The sequence below is a fragment of the Xenopus laevis genome, chromosome 4L (assembly GCF_017654675.1).
Source record: "Xenopus laevis strain J_2021 chromosome 4L, Xenopus_laevis_v10.1, whole genome shotgun sequence".
Taxonomy (NCBI): Eukaryota; Metazoa; Chordata; class Amphibia; order Anura; family Pipidae; genus Xenopus; species Xenopus laevis.
Window position 1 is genome coordinate 2,022,536 of NC_054377.1, and position 23,837 is coordinate 2,046,372.

Consider the following 23,837-nt stretch of genomic DNA (forward strand, 5'->3'; position numbering starts at 1 on the left):
CAACCATACATTGATATGAATAAGAGACTGGAATATGAATAGGAGAGGAACTAAATAGAAAGTCGATAACAATACATTTTAGATGGGGTCAGTGACCCCTCTTTTAAAGCTAGAAAGAGTCAGCAGGCCAAAAAAATATATATATAAAAACTTTGAGACCAATGGAAAAGCTTCTTAGAATTCGGTCATTATTGGTGTATAACTTAACTTGAAGGTGAAGCAGCCCATTACTGCCAATGGTATGTGCTTCTGTCTGTTACTGATACATTTGATTTATTTCTTATTTTCTCTCTCACCCCCAGTGTTTTGGATGATGAGAGCAGCAGTTTGCGGCAACAGAAGCTCGACAGGCAGGTGAGTCTTACGTTCTACAGGGAATAGTTCTATCGTTTGTCACTGTCTCTTTATCTTCTCTGATTCTGACTCTTGAAACAATGTAGCGGAAGCCATTTTTCCATCAGCTGTCTTCTGCTACATTGTGTCAAGAGTCAGAACCACCAGTGCAGTGAACATAAACAGCCAGAGAAATATTGCTGTCAATAATAATTACTGTACTCCCATCCATATGAATAAATACATATATTGGTTAAAGATTAACATTATTCCTCGCCCCCCAAACAGCGGGTGTTACTGGAGCAGAAACAAAAGAAGAAGCGCCAGGAACCTCTCATGGTCCAATCAAACGTAGACAGTAGAAGCCGTGGGCGCAGAATGAAGCAGTCGGAAGAGCAGGCGCCCCTAGTGGAATCCTATAACAGCAGCAACAGCAGCACAATGTACCATGGTAAGTTACCCTTTAAAGAGACGGCAGCAAATGAAGCAAGAGATATTCAACCGACTGCCTTCTTCCAATCAACTGGGGGTTAAATGTGTTTTTTTGGGAAACATGCTTCGGATCCCACAAATCCATCTCTAAATTATCTACACCTTAAAGGAACAGTAACACCAAATACAAGTAATTTAAATATAATGAACTGTTGCTATGCATTGCTTTAGCCTACTCTGTTATCTACTGTGTGTCCTGTCCCCCATTGTCCCAATTCAACCAATCAGCGCCCGGAATTCTTCCTCTGTTTTTCATTTACCCTTATCTCTTACATTATAATATATAGTGAAATTACAGCTTTTGCTCTCTAATTATATAGAATGGGAAGTTAATTAAATAGTTGGGATTCTATTATTTCCTTTTTGTTTCACATTCAATGTGGGAATTAATGGTCTGTGACGTAAAGTAATTAGTCAAATAGATGTAACGGAACTGCACTAATGTAACTGTTACCCCAATGTTTCTATATATCTGTAACCTTGTTATGGGCTAAGGGGGCCCAGTCTGAAGGTCAGTTAGGGGGAGATTTGGGGTGAGTGTTTATTTGTACCCTGGGTACCCCTGGAACTATAGCAGGGTGACTGTTACCCCAATGTTTCTATATATCTGTAACCTTGTTATGAGCTAAGGGGGCCCAGTCTGAAGGTCAGTTAGGGGGATATTTGGGGTGAGTGCTTATTTGTACCCTGGGTACCCCTGGAACTATAGCAGGGTGACACCCCAATGTTTCTATATATCTGTAACCTTGTTATGAGCTAAGGGGGCCCAGTCTGAAGGTCAGTTAGGGGGAGATTTGGGGTGAGTGCTTATTTGTACCCTGGGTACCCCTGGAACTATAGCAGGGTGACACCCCAATGTTTCTATATATCTGTAACCTTGTTATGAGCTAAGGGGGCCCAGTCTGAAGGTCAGTTAGGGGGAGATTTGGGGTGAGTGCTTATTTGTACCCTGGGTACCCCTGGAACTATAGCAGGTTGACACCCCAATGTTTCTATATATCTCTAACCTTGTTATGAGCTAAGGGGGCCCAGTCTGAAGGTCAGTTAGGGGGAGATTTGGGGTGAGTGCTTATTTGTACCCTGGGTACCCCTGGAACTATAGCAGGGTGACTGTTACCCCAATGTTTCTATATATCTGTAACCTTGTTATGAGCTAAGGGGGCCCAGTCTGAAGGTCAGTTAGGGGGAGATTTGGGGTGAGTGCTTATTTGTACCCTGGGTACCCCTGGAACTATAGCAGGGTGACTGTTACCCCAATGTTTCTATATATCTGTAACCTTGTTATGAGCTAAGGGGCCCAGTCTGAAGGTCAGTTAGGGGGAGATTTGGGGTGAGTGCTTATTTGTACCCTGGGTACCCCTGGAACTATAGCAGGGTGACTGTTACCCCAATGTTTCTATATATCTGTAACCTTGTTATGAGCTAAGGGGGCCCAGTCTGAAGGTCAGTTAGGGGGAGATTTGGGGTGAGTGCTTATTTGTACCCTGGGTACCCCTGGAACTATAGCAGGGTGACTGTTACCCCAATGTTTCTATATATCTGTAACCTTGTTATGAGCTAAGGGGCCCAGTCTGAAGGTCAGTTAGGGGGAGATTTGGGGTGAGTGATTATTTGTACCCTGGGTACCCCTGGAACTATAGCAGGGTGACACCCCAATGTTTCTATATATCTGTAACCTTGTTATGAGCTAAGGGTGCCCAGTCTGAAGGCCAGTTAGGGGGAGATTTGGGGTGAGTGTTTATTTGTACCCTGGGTACCCCTGGAACTATAGCAGGGTGACACCCCAATGTTTCTCTATATCTGTAACCTTGTTATGAGCTAAGTTTGCAGCTTACAAAAACAACCTTAAAGGGATACAGCCATCATTTCTTATAATACTTTTTAATGGCAATTTGTGTTTATTTTTTAAGAACAAAAAAACGTTGAAATGATAAAGTCACTGAAAGGGAACCTGCCCAGCTGTGTAGATAGGCTGTAAAGCACAAACCTTGCTAAAATATTCAGAGTATTTTTGTTTAGGAAGCAATAAAGGGTTTATGGATGAAACAGAGGAGAAATACAATACATTTGGAACGGTGCAACTGTCATTTTCTTCCCTCCATTAACACAACGTCTCCTGTTTCTGCGAGTTGAGATTTACGACTCGGAGCTGCAAACTAAACAATTAATCACCGATTTACTGAAATGTTGTTTTGCAATAAAACAGAAGTGAAGTGGAACTGCTGCCAAATAAATTCCTGGCAACGTGAAGTGTTTCTCCTCCTGTCATTTGTCGGCGCATACAAAGAGCGCGTTTTTCACACAATATGCGGCGCTGTAGAAAAAACGAGGCTCATCCCTGGGAGAAGCAGCCCATTCGTTAGTGAGATAAATAAGAAATATCAGGCAATTGACTTCCAAGAATGTGTTCTTAAAGGGACCATATTGTTATTTATTAACCTACTTTTTAACTCTATCAGCTTTTCAGGCTCCATTTATTGGTCTCATTTAGTGATGGGCGAATTTGCGCCGTTTCGCTGAAAAAATCGCAAATTTCCCACGAAATTTGCGAAACAGCGAAAAATTCGCGAAACGGCGTTGGCGTCTCGTTTTTGACGCCGGCGTCAGTTTTTTGACGCTGACGCCCGTTTTTTTAAGCTGACGCCCATTTTTGACACCGACGCCCGTTTTAACGCCGGCATCCATTTTTTTTGGACGCCGGCGACAATTTTTTTGGACGCCGGTGAACTTTCACCCGCGAATTTTCGCGGCCGTTTCGCAAATTCGCGTCTGGCGAATAAATTCGCCCATCACTAGTCACATTCCTTGCCATTGAATTGGGGGGGACCTGAGGAAGGGGCTCTAACATTTCACTTGGCTGCCTGTCCCTTGGGATGTCACAGGTTTATATAAAGGGAGTCTGCACAGATATGAGGATAGGCTTCACAGCACTGATATAAGTCTTTGACACTTATGATTAATTGATGAGGTTATGAAATAGTGTGTTAAACAGAATCAAATGCAGCAGGGGGTGTATCTTGTTAGATTCCATGTTTTGCAGTGAAATTAGTTCCTGGCCCTGTGATGTAATAATGAAGTCATTAAGCAAACACTGGATACGATTTACTATTGTTCAAGACATGTTAATGCATTTGGGCGTTTTCCATTTGAGAGGTGACCGCAGTCCTGGAACTGTTTATAAGGTTCATATTCTGAAGCGTTGCTTTGCCTTGGAAATGGAGTGAAGAATCTGATTTAAGGGCCAAAATAAACTTCACACATTATGATTTAGTTGCAAGAGTGGGGTAAAGGGGAATTTCAGATTTCATGGTATTTAAATAGCTAGAATCTCAGCTGCCATAAAGCAGGACAGGACTGCTGCTTACAATGGGGATCAGATAGGATCTGTGCAGCCACTGGGACAGAATGTTCTGTTATACAGATAGCTAGAATCTCAGCTGCCATAAAGCAGGACAGGACTGCTGCTTACAATGGGGATCAGATAGGATCTGTGCAGCCACTGGGACAGAATGTTCTGTTATACAGATAGCTAGAATCTCAGCTGCCATAAAGCAGGACAGGACTGCTGCTTACAATGGGGATCAGATAGGATCTGTGCAGCCACTGGGACAGAATGTTCTGTTATACAGATAGCTAGAATCTCAGCTGCCATAAAGCAGGACAGGACCCATCACGCCATTTATATGTGTCACATGATATAATTAAACGAGTGCAGTTCTCACCTCTGGTTACAGAGTTGGCAGGCGAAACAGTCCAGGTGATAAACATTATCTCTCGCTCTCATCACCATCTCAAACGCAGGGATCAGTTTACTGCAAGCGGCACAATTTCCAGTGGTGCCAAACAGCCTGTCGAGAGAGAGACGTATTGGTGAGGAATTTCTAATTAAATAGAGCATGGACTAATTACATGTAATTAGCTAAATCAAATATTGCACATTGTGCAAATATTCAAGGCCAAATTAAAGGAAAACTGTCACTATAATCTATTTCTTCTTTCTTCTGCTGAATCAGGAATGTGACCTGCACCCAGATCCCCCGTCTGACTACATTTCTCAAAACAAGTTCTCCCTTCTCTCCTCTCCCCCATTTGTCTCTCTACTCCCTAACCCCCTTTTCCTTCTCTCCTTCTGTCTCTCATCCCCTCTCCTTTCCTTTTCTCCCCCAACTGTTTGGCCTTACTCTCCCCCATCCTCCCTCTTCTCTCCCCTTCTATATTTCTCCTCTCCCCCATTTGTCTCTCTACTCCCTAACCCCCTTTCCCTTCTCTCCTTCTGTCTCTCATCCCCTCTCCTTTCCTTTTCTCCCCCAACTGTTTGGCCTTACTCTCCCTCATCCTCCCTCTTCTCTCCCCTTCTATATTTCTCCTCTCCCCCATTTGTCTCTCTACTCCCTAACCCCCTTTCCCTTCTCTCCTTCTGTCTCTCATCCCCTCTCCTTTCCTTTTCTCCCCCAACTGTTTGGCCTTACTCTCCCCCATCCTCCCTCTTCTCTCCCCTTCTATCTCAGCTGCCATAAAGCAGGACAGGACTGATGTTTACCATCCTTACAACTCCCTGGCATCTTCTGATTACTGGGAGTTCTTTGTAGTGAAGCCTTGATTAATACTGGTGCAAGTTCTGCCTTAGAAGACTAAAGTCGTGCCACCCTCTCGCTCTCAGCTGATGTTACAAACCAGGGAGACTGCGGGGAGCAGCCTGTTTGAGGGCAGAATAAAAATGAACCATTTCTCATATGGAAAATGTTATATAAATGTTGAATTATGGAGCTTTAGCGCTGGAACAAAGAGCCCATTCTGGGACACTGCATTTTATCGAAGGCTGACAGCCGGAAGCAGCTGCATGTGCTGATAATAACAGCAATTCCACTGCTTGTTGGCAACATAAGGACCTTGGGCAGCCCCTGTGGCAGCAGTCGTTGCACTTCTGTACAGCGGGGACTGATGAGTTTAAAGGACCAGCAATGATAAAATGAATAAAAAAATATATTAATTTATTGCAGTAACTGTGAATATGTTATCTACTGAAACCCAGATTGGACTTTATTACGTTTCATATTATGCCACTTCCTCCCATATGTATAAATACAAATATACAGAGAAGGAATGTTCTGGGCACACAATAAGCTATACCCTCATACTGTACTGTCTAAGGGAATCAATATGGCACCTCCTCCTTCCCCATATGTATAAATACAAATATACAGAGAAGGGAATGTTCTGGGCACACAATAGCTATACCCTCATACTGTACTGTCTAAGGGAATCAATATGGCACCTCCTCCTCCCATATGTATAAATACAAATATACAGAGAAGGAATGTTCTGGGCACACAATAAGCTATACCCTCATACTGTACTGTCTAAGGGAATCAATATGGGCACCTCCTTCCCATATGTATAAATACAAATATACAGAGAAGGAATGTTCTGGGCACACAATAAGCTATACCCCCATACTGTACTGTCTAAGGGAATCAATATGGCACCTCCTCCTCCCATATGTATAAATACAAATATACAGAGAAGGAATGTTTCTGGCACACAATAAGCTATACCCTCATACTGTACTGTCTAAGGGAATCAACATGGCACCTCCCTCCTCCCATATGTATAAATACAAATATACAGAGAAGGAATGTTCTGGGGCACACAATAAGCTATACCCTCATACTGTACTGTCTAAGGGAATCAATATGGCACCTCCTCCTCCCATATGTATAAATACAAATATACAGAGAAGGAATGTTCTGGGCACACAATAAGCTATACCCTCATACTGTACTGTCTAAGGGAATCAATATGGCACCTCCTCCTCCCATATGTATAAATACAAATATACAGAGAAGGAATGTTCTGGGCACACAATAAGCTATACCCTCATACTGTACTGTCTAAGGGAATCAATATGGCACCTCCTCCTCCCATATGTATAAATACAAATATACAGAGAAGGAATGTTCTGGGCACACAATAAGCTATACCCTCATACTGTACTGTCTAAGGGAATCAATATGGCACCTCCTCCTCCCATATGTATAAATACAAATATACAGAGAAGGAATGTTCTGGACACACAATAAGCTATACCCTCATACTGTACTGTCTAAGGGAATCAATATGGCACCTCCTATACATATAAAAATATAGAAAACTATAGGTTCTTGGCGGAACGCTGTGATTTTGTAGATTAGAACACTGTAAAACTTGTTTTCTTCACCGTTTCCACCCTCTTGATATTTTTTTAACTTCTGGTTTCCTAGCAACCTCTATTTTTAAATCAAAAGACAATCCCCTTTATTCCCTATTTACGGAGCTTTTGTTGAGTCTTTTCCATGTGCACCGGGAATTGATTGCTTTGTTTCTAACCCTGTGTGGGGGGCCGAGGGGGGGGGGTGTATTAAACAGCCTGTGTTGCAGTTGCCCCATATACTGTATATTATATATTTATATATAATTAATTTTTATAGAATGTGTGCGTTTCGCTGCAGAACCAGAATATGATGAGGAGGGGGAGGGGCAGTGACACCTTTTGTTCAGTCGGTTGTTGGTGGGAATTGAGATTGAGCCTTCGTTAATAATAAATACAAAATGTTCCGACTTGGGCTCTATTTTAAGTAATTAGGTGAACTCTCTCTCTGGGGGGGCTGGGAGGTTCCCACTTGCAAATATGAAAAGGAAAAATGACTGAAATAAACTTGTGTTTCATCCAGGGAATTGAACTTCTCAATGTAGCACCCCCTGCTGGTGGATAAACAAACTGCAATTTAAAGGAAAAAGCTGGGGGACACATATGTACCCCCTTTTCTCCCCCAACAAGCCCTTCTTATACTGTATTTCCCTAACATGAACAATGGGGGTAATCCATACTCTTGTCCTCCCAAATTTCAATATTCTCGGCCTCCTTCCAGATCTTTGCTCTCCCCCTTTCACCTGATTTTACCTCTCCCTTCACCTTTATCCTTTCTATCCTTGTCCCATGTGCTGAGCTCTTTCTTCTTCTATCCTTGTCCCCCAAAGTTTGTCCCCCAAAAATGGGAATCAAGAGCGCCAGGGTTGCTGCAGGCTGTTGCTGTTTGAATGTAGGGATGCACCGACTATTTGGTATTCGGCCGAATCCTTACTGAAAGATTCGGCCGAATACCAAACCGAATCCTAATTTGCATATACAAATTAGGGACAGGAAAGGAAACCTACCTACCCCTTATTTACATATGCAAATTAGGATTTGGTTCGGCCAAGAACAAGGATTCGGCCGATTCCTGGCCAAACCGAATCCTGGATTTGGTGCATCCCTACTTGAATGTAACACAGACGGGTCAGGTACATACATACAGCTTTGTGATTGGCTGAAAGCGGTTGCACCTCCTTCATGAAATCTGCTACTCACCCAAGGGTAAGGTAAAGGTGACAGCGATTAAGGGGAAATGGGGAGAATTAGGAATATTGAGCTTGATTGTGTCTTGTGAGACTTTCTTCTGATTGTTACAATTCCTGCCGTAAAGCAAAGCAGAGCTGTTGTGCTTTCACCAGCCAGGAAGTAGAGAGATTTCAACAAATACCTCCTTATATAAGTTGTGAAAAATAATAATTTTACCTCTCCCAGACCCCACGGCTTTATTCCAAAAAGCACAATCTTCCCCATACAGTTATTTACACCGTTTTCTCTTTGTTTCATTGTATCACTAAAATCGTCCTGTTTCCTCCCGAATTATGCAACGTTTTCAAGGCTTCGTGTGTAACCGACACTGTTTCCTTCTAGGGTGTCAGTAACTGTATCTCTATGTGATTTTATATCTGACGGCCAAGGTTCCCCTCACTAGGAACCAGGCCCAATGGCACCATTATGTTTAAAGGCTCCAGAACCTTTATTATTTATTCTGTTTTACCCTCAAAGGGGTGGTTCACCTTTAAGTATACTTTGAGTATGTTATAGAATGGTCTATTCTAAGCAACTTTTCCATTGGTCTTCATTAATTATTTTGCATAGTTTTTAAATGATTTGCTTTCTTCTTCTGACTCTTTCCAGCTTTCAAATAGGGGTCACTGACCCCGTCCAAAAATAACCCCAATGCTCTGTAAGTCTAAAAAACTATTGTTATCGTTACTTTTTATTCCTGATCTTTCTATTCAGGCCTCTCCTATTCATATTCCAGTCGCTTATTCAAATCAGTGCATGGTTGCTAGGGGAATTTGGGCCCTAGCAACCAGACGGCTGAAATTGCAAACTGGAGAGCTGCTGAATAAAAAGCTAAATAAGTCAAAAACCACAGATAATAAAAAATGAAAACAAATTGCAAATTGTCTCAGAATATCCCTCTCTACATCATACTAACAGTTCATTTAAAGGTGAATCACCCCTTTAAATGGTATCATAGTAAAAGTGTGTCAGTATCCCTTGATTTATGTACCAATAATTAAAAAAATTTAAAGTTTCCCAATTCTGCTTGTTTTTGTAATTTTTCTATCTGTTCTCTCTCTCTCTCTCTATGCTGCGTCCATATGCTTCTTACACGAGCAGTGCAGGAGGCGGAGCAAGATGACGCACAGGTAGTAGCAGAAGCGCCAGCTCTGAGGCCAAATAAAAATGCCAAGTCTGCAGCGAGTGCAGGCTGCCCAACTGGCAGTGCCAGGAAGGAGAAAAAGGCGAAGCAGAAAGGTTAGCTGCATGCCCCATAAATACCTGTATCCAGCAGCTTTGCATGTTCATCTTTGTACACTCCATAGGTGAATGGTAGCTCCTCCCCCAGCATGTGACCAACATTAACTGGCGCAATCCCCTTTATATTTCTGGGTCATGAGGGTGAGGCTTTACATTTAATTGGTGGGGTCTGGATATATATTAATAGCTGGGTATAAATGGGCAGAACTGGGATGCTCCCTGGGTCCTAGCACCTGCAGAACTGAGATGGGCGGAGCTAAGACAGAACCCGTAGGGCTGAGAAACAAATTTAGATGTGTAGTATTTAATTGTTTCCATAGAAATCTAAAGGCTGTTCAGCTTTGTGGCCAGAGGTTTAATTACTCTGAAAATAGAAGTCCCACCCCCTCCCAAAAAAAAAAGGTTTTAGAGGCAAATATTCCTCCTTTATTGGACACGTATGGAAACATGCAAAGCTGCGAGAGGTTTGTACTGCATGGGAAGCAACATGTCCCTCTGGTGTCAAGTATTCTGTGATTCCAGCATGATCTCTGTCTCACTGTATCACCCCCATCCCATAATAGCAACAATGTCGCACTAAAGCAACTCTCGGTCTCTGGACCCCCTACTGCAAATGATAAGGATATTAGAAGTCACTGAGGGGTTGTTCTGTGACCATATAAAGGCACAAGGCTGCAGGCTGAGTTATACAGGGAACTCTGAGTATCACTCATGTATTATAAGGGATAATGTACCCCCTACTGTAAATGATAAGGATATTAGAAGTCACTGAGGGGTTGTTCTGTGACCATATAAAGGCACAAGGCTGCAGGCTGAGTTATACAGGGAACTCTGAGTATCACTCATGTATTATAAGGGATAATGTACCCCCTACTGTAAATGATAAGGATATTAGAAGTCACTGAGGGGTTGTTCTGTGACCATATAAAGGCACAAGGCTGCAGGCTGAGTTATACAGGGAACTCTGAGTATCACTCATGTATTATAAGGGATAATGTACCCCCTACTGTAAATGATAAGGATATTAGAAGTCACTGAGGGGTTGTTCTGTGACCATATAAAGGCACAAGGCTGCAGGCTGAGTTATACAGGGAACTCTGAGTATCACTCATGTATTATAAGGGATAATGTACCCCCTACTGTAAATGATAAGGATATTAGAAGTCACTGAGGGGTTGTTCTGTGACCATATAAAGACACAAGGCTGCAGGCTGAGTTATACAGGGAACTCTGAGTATCACTCATGTATTATAAGGGATAATGTACCCCCTACTGTAAATGATAAGGATATTAGAAGTCACTGAGGGGTTGTTCTGTGACCATATAAAGGCACAAGGCTGCAGGCTGAGTTATACAGGGAACTCTGAGTATCACTCATGTATTATAAGGGATAATGTACCCCCTACTGTAAATGATAAGGATATTAGACGTCACTGAGGGGTTGTTCTGTGACCATATAAAGGCACAAGGCTGCAGGCTGAGTTATACAGGGAACTCTGAGTATCACTCATGTATTATAAGGGATAATGTACCCCCTACTGTAAATGATAAGGATATTAGAAGTCACTGAGGGGTTGTTCTGTGACCATATAAAGGCACAAGGCTGCAGGCTGAGTTATACAGGGAACTCTGAGTATCACTCATGTATTATAAGGGATAATGTACCCCCTACTGTAAATGATAAGGATATTAGAAGTCACTGAGGGGTTGTTCTGTGACCATATAAAGGCACAAGGCTGCAGGCTGAGTTATACAGGGAACTCTGAGTATCACTCATGTATTATAAGGGATAATGTACCCCCTACTGTAAATTATAAGGATTTAGGAGAGATTGCTGTGTATGTAGATCTCTGGCAAATTAAACCCCATTTATTTGGGGATCACACATTTGGGGTATCGAGCGCTGGGGTGTTGCCAGTGTTGATGCAGAACAAATAGAGACGTCAGTGACTGGTGCCTGGGACTCGGGGAGAGTCGGATCTGCTGGAGGGAATCTCGGCTGCTTTAAATGGAGCTTCTCTACTAAGTGAATTTGTCTTCCCTCGCTTTGCCCTCTAACTGAGAAGAAGATTCACATCTGAACGTGGGGATCAAAATAAAATGTAGTGAATTCACTATAAATAGGATCCGGCTGAATAATAAAACTCAAGCCTCATTTGCATTCTTCACTTCTATTGGTCTGTTTTTAATACATTTGGGCTGTAGTTTTCTGCATCAAACTAAACAGTAATTGGTCCAGTAATTGGTTAATAACTCAGGCGTTTGATCATCAGAGGGTTAATAACTCAGGCGTTTGATCATCAGAGGGTTAATAACTCAGGTGTTTGATCATCAGAGGGTTAATAACTCAGGTGTTTGATTACCAGAGGGTTAATAACTCAGGCGTTTGATCATCAGAGGGTTAATAACTCGGGCATTGATCATCAGAGTGTTAATAACTCAGGCGTTTGATCATCAGAGGGTTAATAACCCAGGAGTTTGATCATCAGCGGGTTAATAACTCAGGCGTTTTATTATCGGGGGTTAATAACTCAGGCGTTTGATGATCAGGGGGTTAATAACTTAGGCGTTTGATCATCAGGGGGTTAATAACTCAGGCGTTTGATCATCAGAGGGTTAATAACTCAGGCGTTTGATCATCAGAGGGTTAATAACTCAGGTGTTTGATCATCAGAGGGTTAATAACTCAGGTGTTTGATTACCAGAGGGTTAATAACTCAGGTGTTTGATCATCAGAGGGTTAATAACTCAGGTGTTTAATTACCAGAGGGTTAATAACTCAAGCGTTTGATCATCAGAGGGTTAATAACTCGGGCATTGATCATCAGAGGGTTAATAACTCAGGCGTTTGATCATCAGAGGGTTAATAACCCAGGAGTTTGATCATCAGCGGGTTAATAACTCAGGCGTTTTATTATCGGGGGTTAATAACTCAGGCGTTTGATGATCAGGGGGTTAATAACTTAGGCGTTTGATCATCAGGGGTTTAATAACTCAGGCGTTTGATCATCAGAGGGTTAATAACTCAGGCGTTTTATTATCAGGGGGTTAATAACTCAGGTGTTTGATGATTAGAGGGTTAATAACTCAGGTGTTTGATGATCAGGGGGTTAATAAGTCAGGTATTTATATCTCAGGTGAGTAGACGTGGGGCGGCAGCTGCCGAATTCTCCTCCTCGGAGCAGCGGAAAGGTGAGAGGAAAATTGCTGCTTCTCTGATTCAAACAGAACAAAGGGGTTAAGCAGAGACTTCTCTTTCCTTGGAGCTGAGTGGGGGGAATTGGTGGAACTGGGGGTGACGTTTACGTCAGGGAGAGAAGTTGTGAGAGTTGTGTAAGAGTCAGTGGAACATTGTGTGAGGGGAGTTTCTCCGGATTTAATGTAGATTTATATATAGAATTGACTCTCCATTAATGTAACAGTGAGTGGGGGGCTCGGCCGTCATTAAAGCCAATTCCACGTAGGACAAGAAGTTTCTCTTTATCTCTGAGAATAATTAATAATTAATATTTAATAATAAATAATATAATAACGTCTGGACTTTCTGTTGTTTCCTTCCCACCTGCACCGGTTATTGTCTTGTTACCGTTATTCTCCTGCACGTCCCCAGTCCTGCACCCCAAACTCTCCCCCGTGGTTCAAATGAGGTCCCAGGGGTCCCCTAATTATTTCTATTTTTTATTCAGGCCTTGTCTTTTCATTCTGACATTCGGGGTTACTAGGGTCAGGGACCCCCTAACATTAGTATCGACACACACAGAATAAAACGTTTTTATTGTCTTCATCTGAGGAAATTAATTCCCTTTTATAGTCTCTAGTGGTGGGCGAATAAATTCACCTGGCGCAAATCCACAGCGAATAAATTCGCAAAGCTCCCACGAAAATTTGCCGGTGTCCAAAATTTTTGGATACACGTCTGAATCGACGCGCATCAACACTTTTCGGACAGCCATCAACTTTAACGCCGGTGTCAAAATTGACACGAGCGACTTTTCGGACGCGCGTCTAAAATTGACGCGGACGTCAATTTTAGAGTTTCACAAATTTACAACCGTTTCACGATTTTCACGGGAAAGTGAATTTTTCTGTGAAGCGTAAAGGGATAAATTTGTGCGTCCGAAAAGTCGCTTGCGTTAAAATCAACGCGCGTCAACACTATTCGAATGGCCATTGACTTTAATGGCGGTGTCAAAATCGATGCAAGTGACTTTCCGGACACACGTCCAAAATTGATGCACAAACGTTTCCCCATTTCGCGATTTTCGTGGGAAAGCGATTTTTTTTAACGTTTTGGGTTCCCATAAGTATTAGTCAGTAATAACACTCAGTGTACAGAGCCATAAAGTATATAAAAATAAATGAACCCCGTTATTAAGGGATATAGAAAATAGGGGGAATGAAGTCCCTGACCTCAAGAGCTTACACTCTATGCTTTGATCAGAAAGGAAACAATACTTGATCATATTATCCCTTCTCTTCTGATTGGACTCATTCCCAATTTTGAGATGTTCTGCCGTTTTAACTGTCCCGAGTCTCATCCCCTCCCATAGGAATCGATGGGCCGGCGGCTTTTCAAGATGAGGCATCGAGTCCCGGGAGCCAAGTGCAGATTCTGACAGTTGGACAGTCGAGCCACGAGGAGGAGGCAGCGGAGAGTGTGGCCAGTGGCCAGCAGGGCAAACAGGACCTGAGGATCACAATGCAGAAAAAGGGTCAGAACTTTCCAGTCCAGTCTTTACTACTCCATAGGGACCCAGTGGGATTTAGGAGGAGGGGGTCCCCATGCCTCTCATATAATATAGAGAAAAAATTAAATATCCGTGTGACTAAGGGGCAGATTTATCAAAGGTCGAGGTGAATTTTCGAATGAAAAAAATAAATGTGAATTTCGAGCTATTTATTATGTACTTCGACTAGGGAATAGTCCAAATTCAAAAAAAAAATTCAAAAAATTCGAATATCTAAATTTATCATGTACTGTCTCTTTAAAAATTTGACTTCCACCATTCGCTATTTTAAACCAGCCGACTTGCTGTTTTAGCCTATGGGGGTCCGCCTACAACCTGTTTGGAGTCAATTGGTGGACTTGGAAAAACTTTAGGGATTTTCCACGTTTTTCAGCAAGATTCCAATTCGGCCGAATCCTTCTGCCCGGCCGAACCGAATCTGAATCCTAATTTGCATATGCAAATTCGGGGCGGGAGGAAAATTGCGTGACTTTTTGTCACAAAACAAGGAAGTAAAAAATGTTTTCCGCTTCCCACCGTATTCGGTTCAGTATTCGGCCGAATCTTTCATGAAGATTCTCCAAAAAAAAAGATTTTCCAAAAAAGTGGATTCTGTGCATCCCTAAAAAACTTTGAATCAAATTCAGTCGAATGCGCTGTTCCTTCAATTCGTAAGATTCGAATTCAGACAAATACGGACCTATTCAATCGAAAACTGACCTATTCGACCAAAAAAAACTTCGGTTGGTCTTTTTGAATTCGAATTTCGAAGTTTTATCAATTCGTAATTCGACCCTTGATAAATATGCCCCTAAGACTCGCTATGCTGTAAAGCCTATCTATCAAGCTGCCCGGACTTCTTTTCTGTCCCAGATTTGCAGTAAAATTCAAACTTTCATGAAATTTTTCAGAAATCTGCACTAAAATTTCGCCGTCCCAATAAGGTCGTCTCCACCATTTTATTTAGTATCAGAAAATACTCCATTGAGTCTGATTCATTTGGCAAAGGACTATGAAGTCTATCTATCAAGTTGCCCAGACTTAATTTCTGTCAAATTAAAGGGGACGTTCACCTTTAAGTTAATTTCTAGTATGTTATAGAATGACCAAATCTAAGCAACTTCATTGGTCTTTATTTTTTATCATTTTTGAATTATTTGCCTTCTTCTTCTGACTCTTCCCGACTTTCAGATGGGGGTCACTGACCCCATCTAAAAAAAACAAATGCTCTCCAAGGCTAAAGATTTATTGTTAATTTTTAATGCTCCCGGTTCTACTAAGGCCCTCTTCTGTTCATATTCCAGTCCCTTACTCAAATCAATACATGGTTGCTAAGGTAATTTGGACCCTAGCAACCAGATGGCTGAAATTACAAACTGGAGAGCTGCTGAATAAAAAGCTAAATAAGTCCAAAACCACAAATGATAAAAAATGAAATGCAATTGCAAATTGTCTCAGAATATCAGTCTATACATCATACTAACAGTTAATTTAAAGGTGAACAACCTCTTTAAAGTACAAAAGTTTAATTTGTCTAATTCAGCTCAGACAAAGTCACTTTTTTTGTGCATAGGGGATTGTAAATACTCTTGTGACTTGCTTCCTTCCTGGCAACAGCAGTCCTGTCTTGCTTTATGGCAGTGATTTTAGCTGAACACTCAGTCTGGCAGGGCCAATTACCATTCATCAGAAAGGTTTTTATTACAGCACTGCTGTCTGGAGATGCCTGTGACTGATTTAACTAGGAGAGTGTGTTACATAGGAGCAGCTCTTCGGCTGTTTAACTACAACTCACCAGGGAGATTGAGCTTCTTACCCTTATCCTTCCTCCACTCTCTACCAGGGATCTCAAGCAGCATGAACTTTGATGAGGAGGAGGATGAAGAAGATGAAGACAGCTCAAGTTCCTCCCAGCTCAACAGCAGCACTCGGCCGGGGTCTGCGACAAGCAAGAAGTCCAATAAGGTGAGTCATACTCGCTACTACTGTGTAGTGTACAGGAAATATAGTGAAATATTTAGCCGCAGCCTGGCCTGGCATTGGAAAGGATGGGGCCCTGCTGAGTTAGTAGTATGGGGCCCCGTGATTACAGACAGTGGCCCTGGCAGCTGATAATAGTAGTAGTGGTCGTCATGGTGAGTAACCATTCTCATGATCAGTGTAGTAAATTAATAGTATGAGTAGAAATACGCACAGGCAGTGATGGGCGAATTTCTCCCGTTCCCGAAAAATTAAAGAATTTCCCAAGAAAAATTTGTGAAACTCGAAAATTGACGCGTCAATTTTGACGCTGCCGTTTAAGTCTGCAGCAATTTTGACGCAAGCGACTTTGGGGACCAGACAAATTGATTCGCCCATCACTAGGCACAGCACTAAGGTCTCTCTTTTCTTCTTTCTCCTGCCATAGACTCCTTCAGGTCACATTCAGACCATAAGAAGTCTATGGTGGTAGGTTTTGCAGCAGTGCCGTTATACAGAGATTTGAGCATCTGCAGTAGATATGGGTGTTATATCCGTTACCTGCCAACCTGTGCCCCAGACTTTCCTCAAACAATGATTGGCTTGGTGATGTCACAGGAGGGGAGGGGCGATTGTGAGGAGGGGCCCTAATTTAAGTTTGACCCCCACCTATGACTTGGGTGTAGTTTCTTGACTCAATCCCATGTGGCTCCCGCTAGTTTGAAGCTAAGTCTCTGCAGCGCCACCTGGTGGCTGAATGTAGATATTTCCCAATCACACAGGGGACGTGATTGGCTGATAATTGTTCATTTTGGGTTTATACGTTTCTGCCCCAACACTGAACCCGTCTCTCTAGAAATCCAGAGTTCACTTCTGACCGACTCAGCAAACTTGATGTGCCGTGAGATTTAATTTACTCCCAGGCTCAATTGAACGGCCAAATGTAATGAGAAATAAATTGCTTCTCACTCCTCCACCCGACACACGCGACATTCTACTGCCCGATTTTTATTTACTTTCTGGGCAGGCGACCAAATACTCTGCGAAATTTACTTATTCCGACTATTCACTGCTCCGTTATATCTGCGGCTCCTTCCCAATTACCCTTTTTATGCCCCAAAACACGGCTGCCAATTCCCTCTCTCGCTCTCTCCTATTGTTATTTCTCCTGTCTGGAAAGAAACTTCTCTGATGTACGACCCGAACTCATCCAATTTATCGCCATCTGTTCATTTTACTTCACTGTCAAACACAAACTGGAAACTGCAAATGAAAATATTCCCCTAAAAATCCTGTGCTGCCATATTTCTATAATATCTCTCTGTACAGACTATGAGCAAACTTAGGGACTGTTCCTGCTGAATTGTGCTTAGTACAGGGAATACCTATGTACCATAGTTTTATGGGATCTCTCTGTACAGACTATGAGCAAACTTATGGGACTGTTCCTGCTGAATTGTGCTTAGTACAGGGAATACCTATGTTACCATAGTTTTTTTGTATCTCTCTGTACAGACTATGAGCAAACTTAGGGACTGTTCCTGCTGAATTGTGCTTAGTACAGGGAATACCTATGCTGCCATAGTTTTATGGGATCTCTCTGTACAGACTATGAGCAAACTTAGGGGACTGTTCCTGCTGAATTGTGCTTAGTACAGGGAATACCTATGCTGCCATAGTTTTATGGGATCTCTCTGTACAGACTATGAGCAAACTTAGGGGACTGTTCCTACTGAATTGTGCTTAGTACAGGGAATACCTATGTACCATAGTTTTATGGGATCTCTCTGTACAGACTATGAGCAAACTTAGGGGCTGTTCCTGCTGAATTGTGCTTAGTACAGGCAATACCTATGCTGTCATAGTTTTATGGGATCTCTTTGTACAGACTATGAGCAAACTTAGGGACTGTTCCTGCTGAATTGTGCTTAGTACAGGGAATACCTATGTACCATAGTTTTATGGGATCTCTCTGTACAGACTATGAGCAAACTTAGGGACTGTTCCTGCTGAATTGTGCTTAGTACAGGGAATACCTATGCTGCCATAGTTTTATGGGATCTCTCTGTACAGACTATGAGCAAACTTAGGGGACTGTTCCTGCTGAATTGTGCTTAGTACAGGGAATACCTATGTACCATAGTTTTATGGGATCTCTCTGTACAGACTATGAGCAAACTTAGGGACTGTTCCTGCTGAATTGTGCTTAGTACAGGGAATACCTATGCTGCTATAGTTTAATGGGGTCTCTCTGTACAGACAGATTTTCCTTCCTTCCCCATAGGAAACAGTGTCGGCTCCGAGTCCTCCCACCAATGAACCGTCTGTAGATGTGGAAGACCTGGAGGAATTCTCTATGCGACCGGCTCCCCAGGGAGTGACTATTAAATGCAGAATCACCAGGGACAAGAAAGGGATGGACCGCGGGATATATCCCACCTATTATCTCCATCTGGAAAAGGAGGACGGTAAAAAGGTAGAAAGCCGTTTATTTAAGTGTCAGCGGGAGGTGTTGCTGTGCATGCTGGGAGATAACCGCCTCTGATTGGGAATGTGTTTCAGGTTTTCCTATTGGCCGGGAGGAAGAGAAAGAAAAGCAAAACATCCAATTACCTCATTTCTATAGACCCGACTGATCTTTCCCGTGGGGGGGAGAGCTTTATTGGCAAACTCAGGTGAGTCTAAGATGGGGGGCGAGTGTACAATGAGAGGTCTCCAATTTCCGGGAGATCATTGATACCACTTGCAGTTCCCCTTTTCACCTGTTCCCTTCCATATACGACAATGAAACAGCGCCACCCCCAATGGATAAACTACAGTCATAAATACAAAAAAACGTTCTCTCCACTCGACACTCCCATTGGTGAGATTGGCCCCTGGAGTACAGGGCCCCGGCCGTGTCAGACAAAGCAAGGAATCTGCTCAGACACAGACATTGAGCCCATGAATAATGAATAACCCCCATAAATAAATAAATAAGGATTTAATGAAATGGGGACAGCAACTCCCAGGAGCCAATTAACCGTCTGGTGCCTGGAACAAAGAACCAATGAAAAGTCTTATTGGCTCAGCAGGGGCCCAGGCTTTTATTGGCCCTTAATGTGGTCACATGATCTAATTTCCCTTGTCTCTATAAACTGTTTATTTCTGGGCATTTCAATTGCAGCCCTCGTCCTTGGAATAAACTACAAACGCCCCGGGCTGTTCCTGCTTAACTGCACCATTGTGATACTTTCCATTGAGCAGCCGCCAGTAACTCCCGTGACCTCACGTTACCCTAATTTATCTTTTTTTTTTTGCAGATCAAACTTGATGGGCACGAAATTTACTGTTTATGATAACGGGCTGAATCCGGGCAAAACCGCGTCGAGTTTAGAGGCCAGTAATCTGCGCCAGGAGCTCGCCGCCATCTGCTATGTAAGATGTCCAATAACTGCTCTGCTTTTATTATCACCCTTTTATAATCTGATGCAATAATTACTGATGAGGTTTTTATGCCCATTATATATCAACACTGTAAAGCCTATCTATTCAGCTGAGCAGGCTCACTTTCAGGCAATGACTGAACTCATACACTAAACTGACCATGGCTCATGGACATGGAGAGCTAATGGAGCCTGCCCAGCTTGAGGGATAGGCTTTACATTTAAGTGTTAAAGTTAATGTAAGAGGATTGGGACGCTGTATCTCTAGTTACAATACACACAGAGGAATGGACTGGGCTGGGCCTCTGAGCGACAGCGACACCTAGTGGTCTAATAAAATACAGATTTTAGGGATAAAAGGCTGTTACTAATTGCAGATTTTTTTAAATGATTTTTAGGAGACAAACGTTTTAGGATTTAAAGGGCCCAGAAAGATGAGTGTGATCATTCCTGGGATGAATATGGATCACGAGCGAGTGTCTATCAGGCCACGGAATGTAAGTTTTACATCACATCACTTTCTCTCCCAAATCACTGCAAAGAGACCCATGATTTCTGCCTGGTCTCTAATTTAGTCTATTAAGCACAATTCAGCAGGAACAGTCCCTAAGTTTGCTCATAGTCTGTACAGAGATCCCATAAAACTATGGCAGCATAGGTATTCCCTGTACTAAGCACAATTCAGCAGGAACAGTCCCTAAGTTTGCTCATAGTCTGTACAGAGAGATCCCATAAAACTATGGCAGCATAGGTATTCCCTGTACTAAGCACAATTCAGCAGGAACAGTCCCCTAAGTTTGCTCATAGTCTGTACAGAGAGATCCCATAAAACTATGGCAGCATAGGTATTCCTCTGTACTAAGCACAATTCAGCAGGAACAGTCCCTAAGTTTGCTCATAGTCTGTACAGAGAGATCCCATAAAACTATGGCAGCATAGGTATTCCCTGTACTAAGCACAATTCAGCAGGAACAGTCCCTAAGTTTGCTCATAGTCTGTACAGAGAGATCCCATAAAACTATGGCAGCATAGGTATTCCCTGTACTAAGCACAATTCAGCAGGAACAGTCCCTAAGTTTGCTCATAGTCTGTACAGAGAGATCCCATAAAACTATGGTACATAGGTATTCCCTGTACTAAGCACAATTCAGCAGGAACAGTCCCTAAGTTTGCTCATAGTCTGTACAGAGAGATCCCATAAAACTATGGCAGCATAGGTATTCCCTGTACTAAGCACAATTCAGCAGGAACAGTCCCTAAATTTGCTCATAGTCTGTACAGAGAGATCCCATAAAACTATGGCAGCATAGGTATTCCCTGTACTAAGCACAATTCAGCAGGAACAGTCCCTAAGTTTGCTCATAGTCTGTACAGAGAGATCCCATAAAACTATGGCAGCATAGGTATTCCTCTGTACTAAGCACAATTAAGCAGGAACAGTCCCTAAGTTTGCTCATAGTCTGTACAGAGAGATCCCATAAAACTATGGTACATAGGTATTCCCTGTACTAAGCACAATTCAGCAGGAACAGTCCCTAAGTTTGCTCATAGTCTGTACAGAGAGATCCCATAAAACTATGGCAGCATAGGTATTCCCTGTACTAAGCACAATTCAGCAGGAACAGTCCCTGAATTTGCTCATATTCTGTACAGAGAGATCCCATAAAACTATGGCAGCATAGATATTCCCCTATACTAAGAATCCCATAATCTGACTACCCTTACAGTAAAGACCCCCTTCCTATGCTGATGGTGAGATCTCTTTTCGTCCAGTCTCTATGGACTGTCTTATAGTGAAACTCCTGATTGTTACATTGTATCCGTCTCTTTCCTTCCTTTTCGCTTTGCAGGAACATGAGACTTTGCTCTCTCGGTGGCAGAACAAGAACACAGAGAGTGTCATAGAATTGCACAACAAAACCCCCGTGTGGAACGACGACACGCAGTCATACGTGCTGAATTTCCACGGACGCGTCACGCAGGCATCCGTGAAGAATTTCCAGATCATACACGACAATGACCGTATGTCCTATTCCAAATGCCCTGCTCCTTATCAGTATTATATGTATATATATATTTATATAGGGTTATATTTATATATATATAATTGTTACTGAAAGCAGTGCCTGTCTGTTCATTTCTGTTATCTGGTTCCGACTCCTGAAACAGTGTTGCAAAAGCCAGTTGTCCTCCTGATCTCTTAATCAGTTGGCTTCTGCTGAGTTGTTTCAGAAGTCAGAACCAGCAGTGCAAACTATATTTACATGTTTCGTTTGTTTTCCTCCCCCCGTAGCGGATTATATCGTGATGCAGTTCGGGCGTGTGGCGGAAGACGTGTTTACAATGGACTATAACTACCCCATGTGTGCGTTACAAGCATTCGCCATAGCCCTGTCCAGCTTCGATAGCAAACTGGCCTGCGAGTGACCATCCAGCCAAATAACCAATCACCAAGAACTTATTTTCATCGGGGGTGGCGCTTATTGATTCCAGACAAACCCCGCCCACATTTTCTATGTTCTTTGCCATAGGTCGAGTTGGTTTTGAGTTTACAGAAACGCTGATTTATTTTGGTTCCCCCCTTTTTTTTTTGGTGGTTGAAATGAACCGAAATGCACTTTCACCCTGAAACCGTCACACGTTGGGGGGGATTTTGCTTCTTTCTGCAAAGTTGGAAATTGCAATTTTATTTTTGTAATTATTGTTATGGGGGAGGTAAAGTGGGAGTGGCTTGAGGTGAGACACACGTGCCCGAGAGACGTTTCAAGACGCTAAAAGGAACTATTTGTTGTACCTCTAGGGGGCGCTGTTACTGATCCGATTAATCCGCTTCTTTTGTACCTAAGTGCATGAACTGTTTGCCTTCTCACCAAGCTAATATAAACCGGCGCTAAAAGATCATGAGATTGTGAGTCGTTGAGCAAAAGCACAAGGTGCCTCCATGTTTTTATATTGTCGTCGGCTCTGGGATCCATTTATGGCACTTTTTGTGGTTGGAAAGGAAGAATCTCCCCTTTTCAGTATGTAATATTGTAGCTATTAACCCAACAAGTCATTGCAGATATTGTGGTCAACGTACTGTATCCTAATTTTTAGATGTAGACTAAACCCATGGTTAACCCCTTCCGTATTGGGGGGGAGGGGCCTCGTCCGACATTGTGAAGCTTCACTCTCTTTCTTTTTTTAAATTATAAAGCGTCTTTCATATCTGTATGAGGGGGATGGACATCTTAGAACCGTATTGTACATTAAATTTGTCTGGATTTGAGCGTCTGTATTTTCTGGCTCTGTATGTACTTGTGTGTATATGAATGAGTAGACCTTCTCAGAGGACACCAGGACATCCCTTGGGATTAGGAGACCTCTCACAGAATAAGGAACCATTTTGACTCCCTAAAACATTCCAGGGATTACTGGCCCACAAGACTGTCCTTTTAACAAATGGTTAGTGGTTCTGACCTTCAGCGCAGAATCTTTAAGACCTATCCTGAAGGCAAATTAGGGTGATCTTCAAGTAGAAAATCCCTATTTGTCCTTCAAGATTCACCTGGAGTTCCAGCATGAGGGTAACATAGGATGAGACCATTGCTTGGCTTGCTCTCCTAGTTGGCATGATGATTGAATTAGTAATAATGTCATGAAGGAGGTTCCAGATCAAGCACTTGCATTGTATGGATCCCAGTAGCCCAATAAGGATGTGTGAGGTCTCCTTCTGGCCTATAGAGCCTCTTATAAAATGGAGCCTCAAGGAAGAAGCACCCATCCTATGGAGCCTTGTATCAATTCTGCCAATCTAAAGGAGTCTTGTCGTCCCACCCACTATAGAAGGAACTTGCACTTAATGGTACATTTGATTCTAGAATATGATTGGATGTTTACACAGAAGAAAAGACCCTATTGTGGATGAGGAGGCTCAACCGGCCCATTGCTGCACCAAACCTTCATACACAAGCCCAGTCATTCATTGGTCAGTTACTTATACAAAGAGATCAACCCCATGTTACAATGGATCATAATTCTATTTAATATGTAGCAAAGTTGATAGACAAAATCTGTCCAGTTATTTCCAACAGCTTTGTATGATCATATGACACATATGTTATATGTCACAATTAGCTCATTCGTAAGTGGCTTTAGTTTCCCCTTTGGTCCAAATTCCAAATGTCTGTGTTACTGGACTTTTTCCCCAACAGAAAGAACCAAAGTATAAAAGTAAAACACCCATGAGAACAAAGTCCATCA

At 42.5% G+C, this 23,837-nt stretch overlaps 1 protein-coding gene across 3 annotated transcripts in view; it reads left to right on the top strand.

The window, feature by feature from the left end:
* tub.L (TUB bipartite transcription factor L homeolog) overlaps positions 1-22,863 on the top strand; it is a 66,406-nt gene extending 43,543 nt beyond the window's left edge. For 2 of the 3 annotated variants that reach the window (XM_041589683.1, XM_018257240.2), the window contains 11 exons: positions 303-354; positions 622-784; positions 9,344-9,481; positions 14,035-14,196; positions 16,055-16,176; positions 18,455-18,646; positions 18,733-18,845; positions 19,473-19,587; positions 19,994-20,092; positions 21,446-21,617; positions 21,889-22,863. In XM_041589683.1, coding sequence (XP_041445617.1) covers positions 303-354; positions 622-784; positions 9,344-9,481; positions 14,035-14,196; positions 16,055-16,176; positions 18,455-18,646; positions 18,733-18,845; positions 19,473-19,587; positions 19,994-20,092; positions 21,446-21,617; positions 21,889-22,022 — 1,462 coding nt within the window. In that variant the 3' untranslated portion in view covers positions 22,023-22,863. The remainder of the gene's footprint in view (positions 1-302; positions 355-621; positions 785-9,343; positions 9,482-14,034; positions 14,197-16,054; positions 16,177-18,454; positions 18,647-18,732; positions 18,846-19,472; positions 19,588-19,993; positions 20,093-21,445; positions 21,618-21,888) is intronic. The other variant, XM_041589684.1, reaches the window with a different exon arrangement.
* The last annotated feature ends 974 nt before the right edge of the window (positions 22,864-23,837 follow it).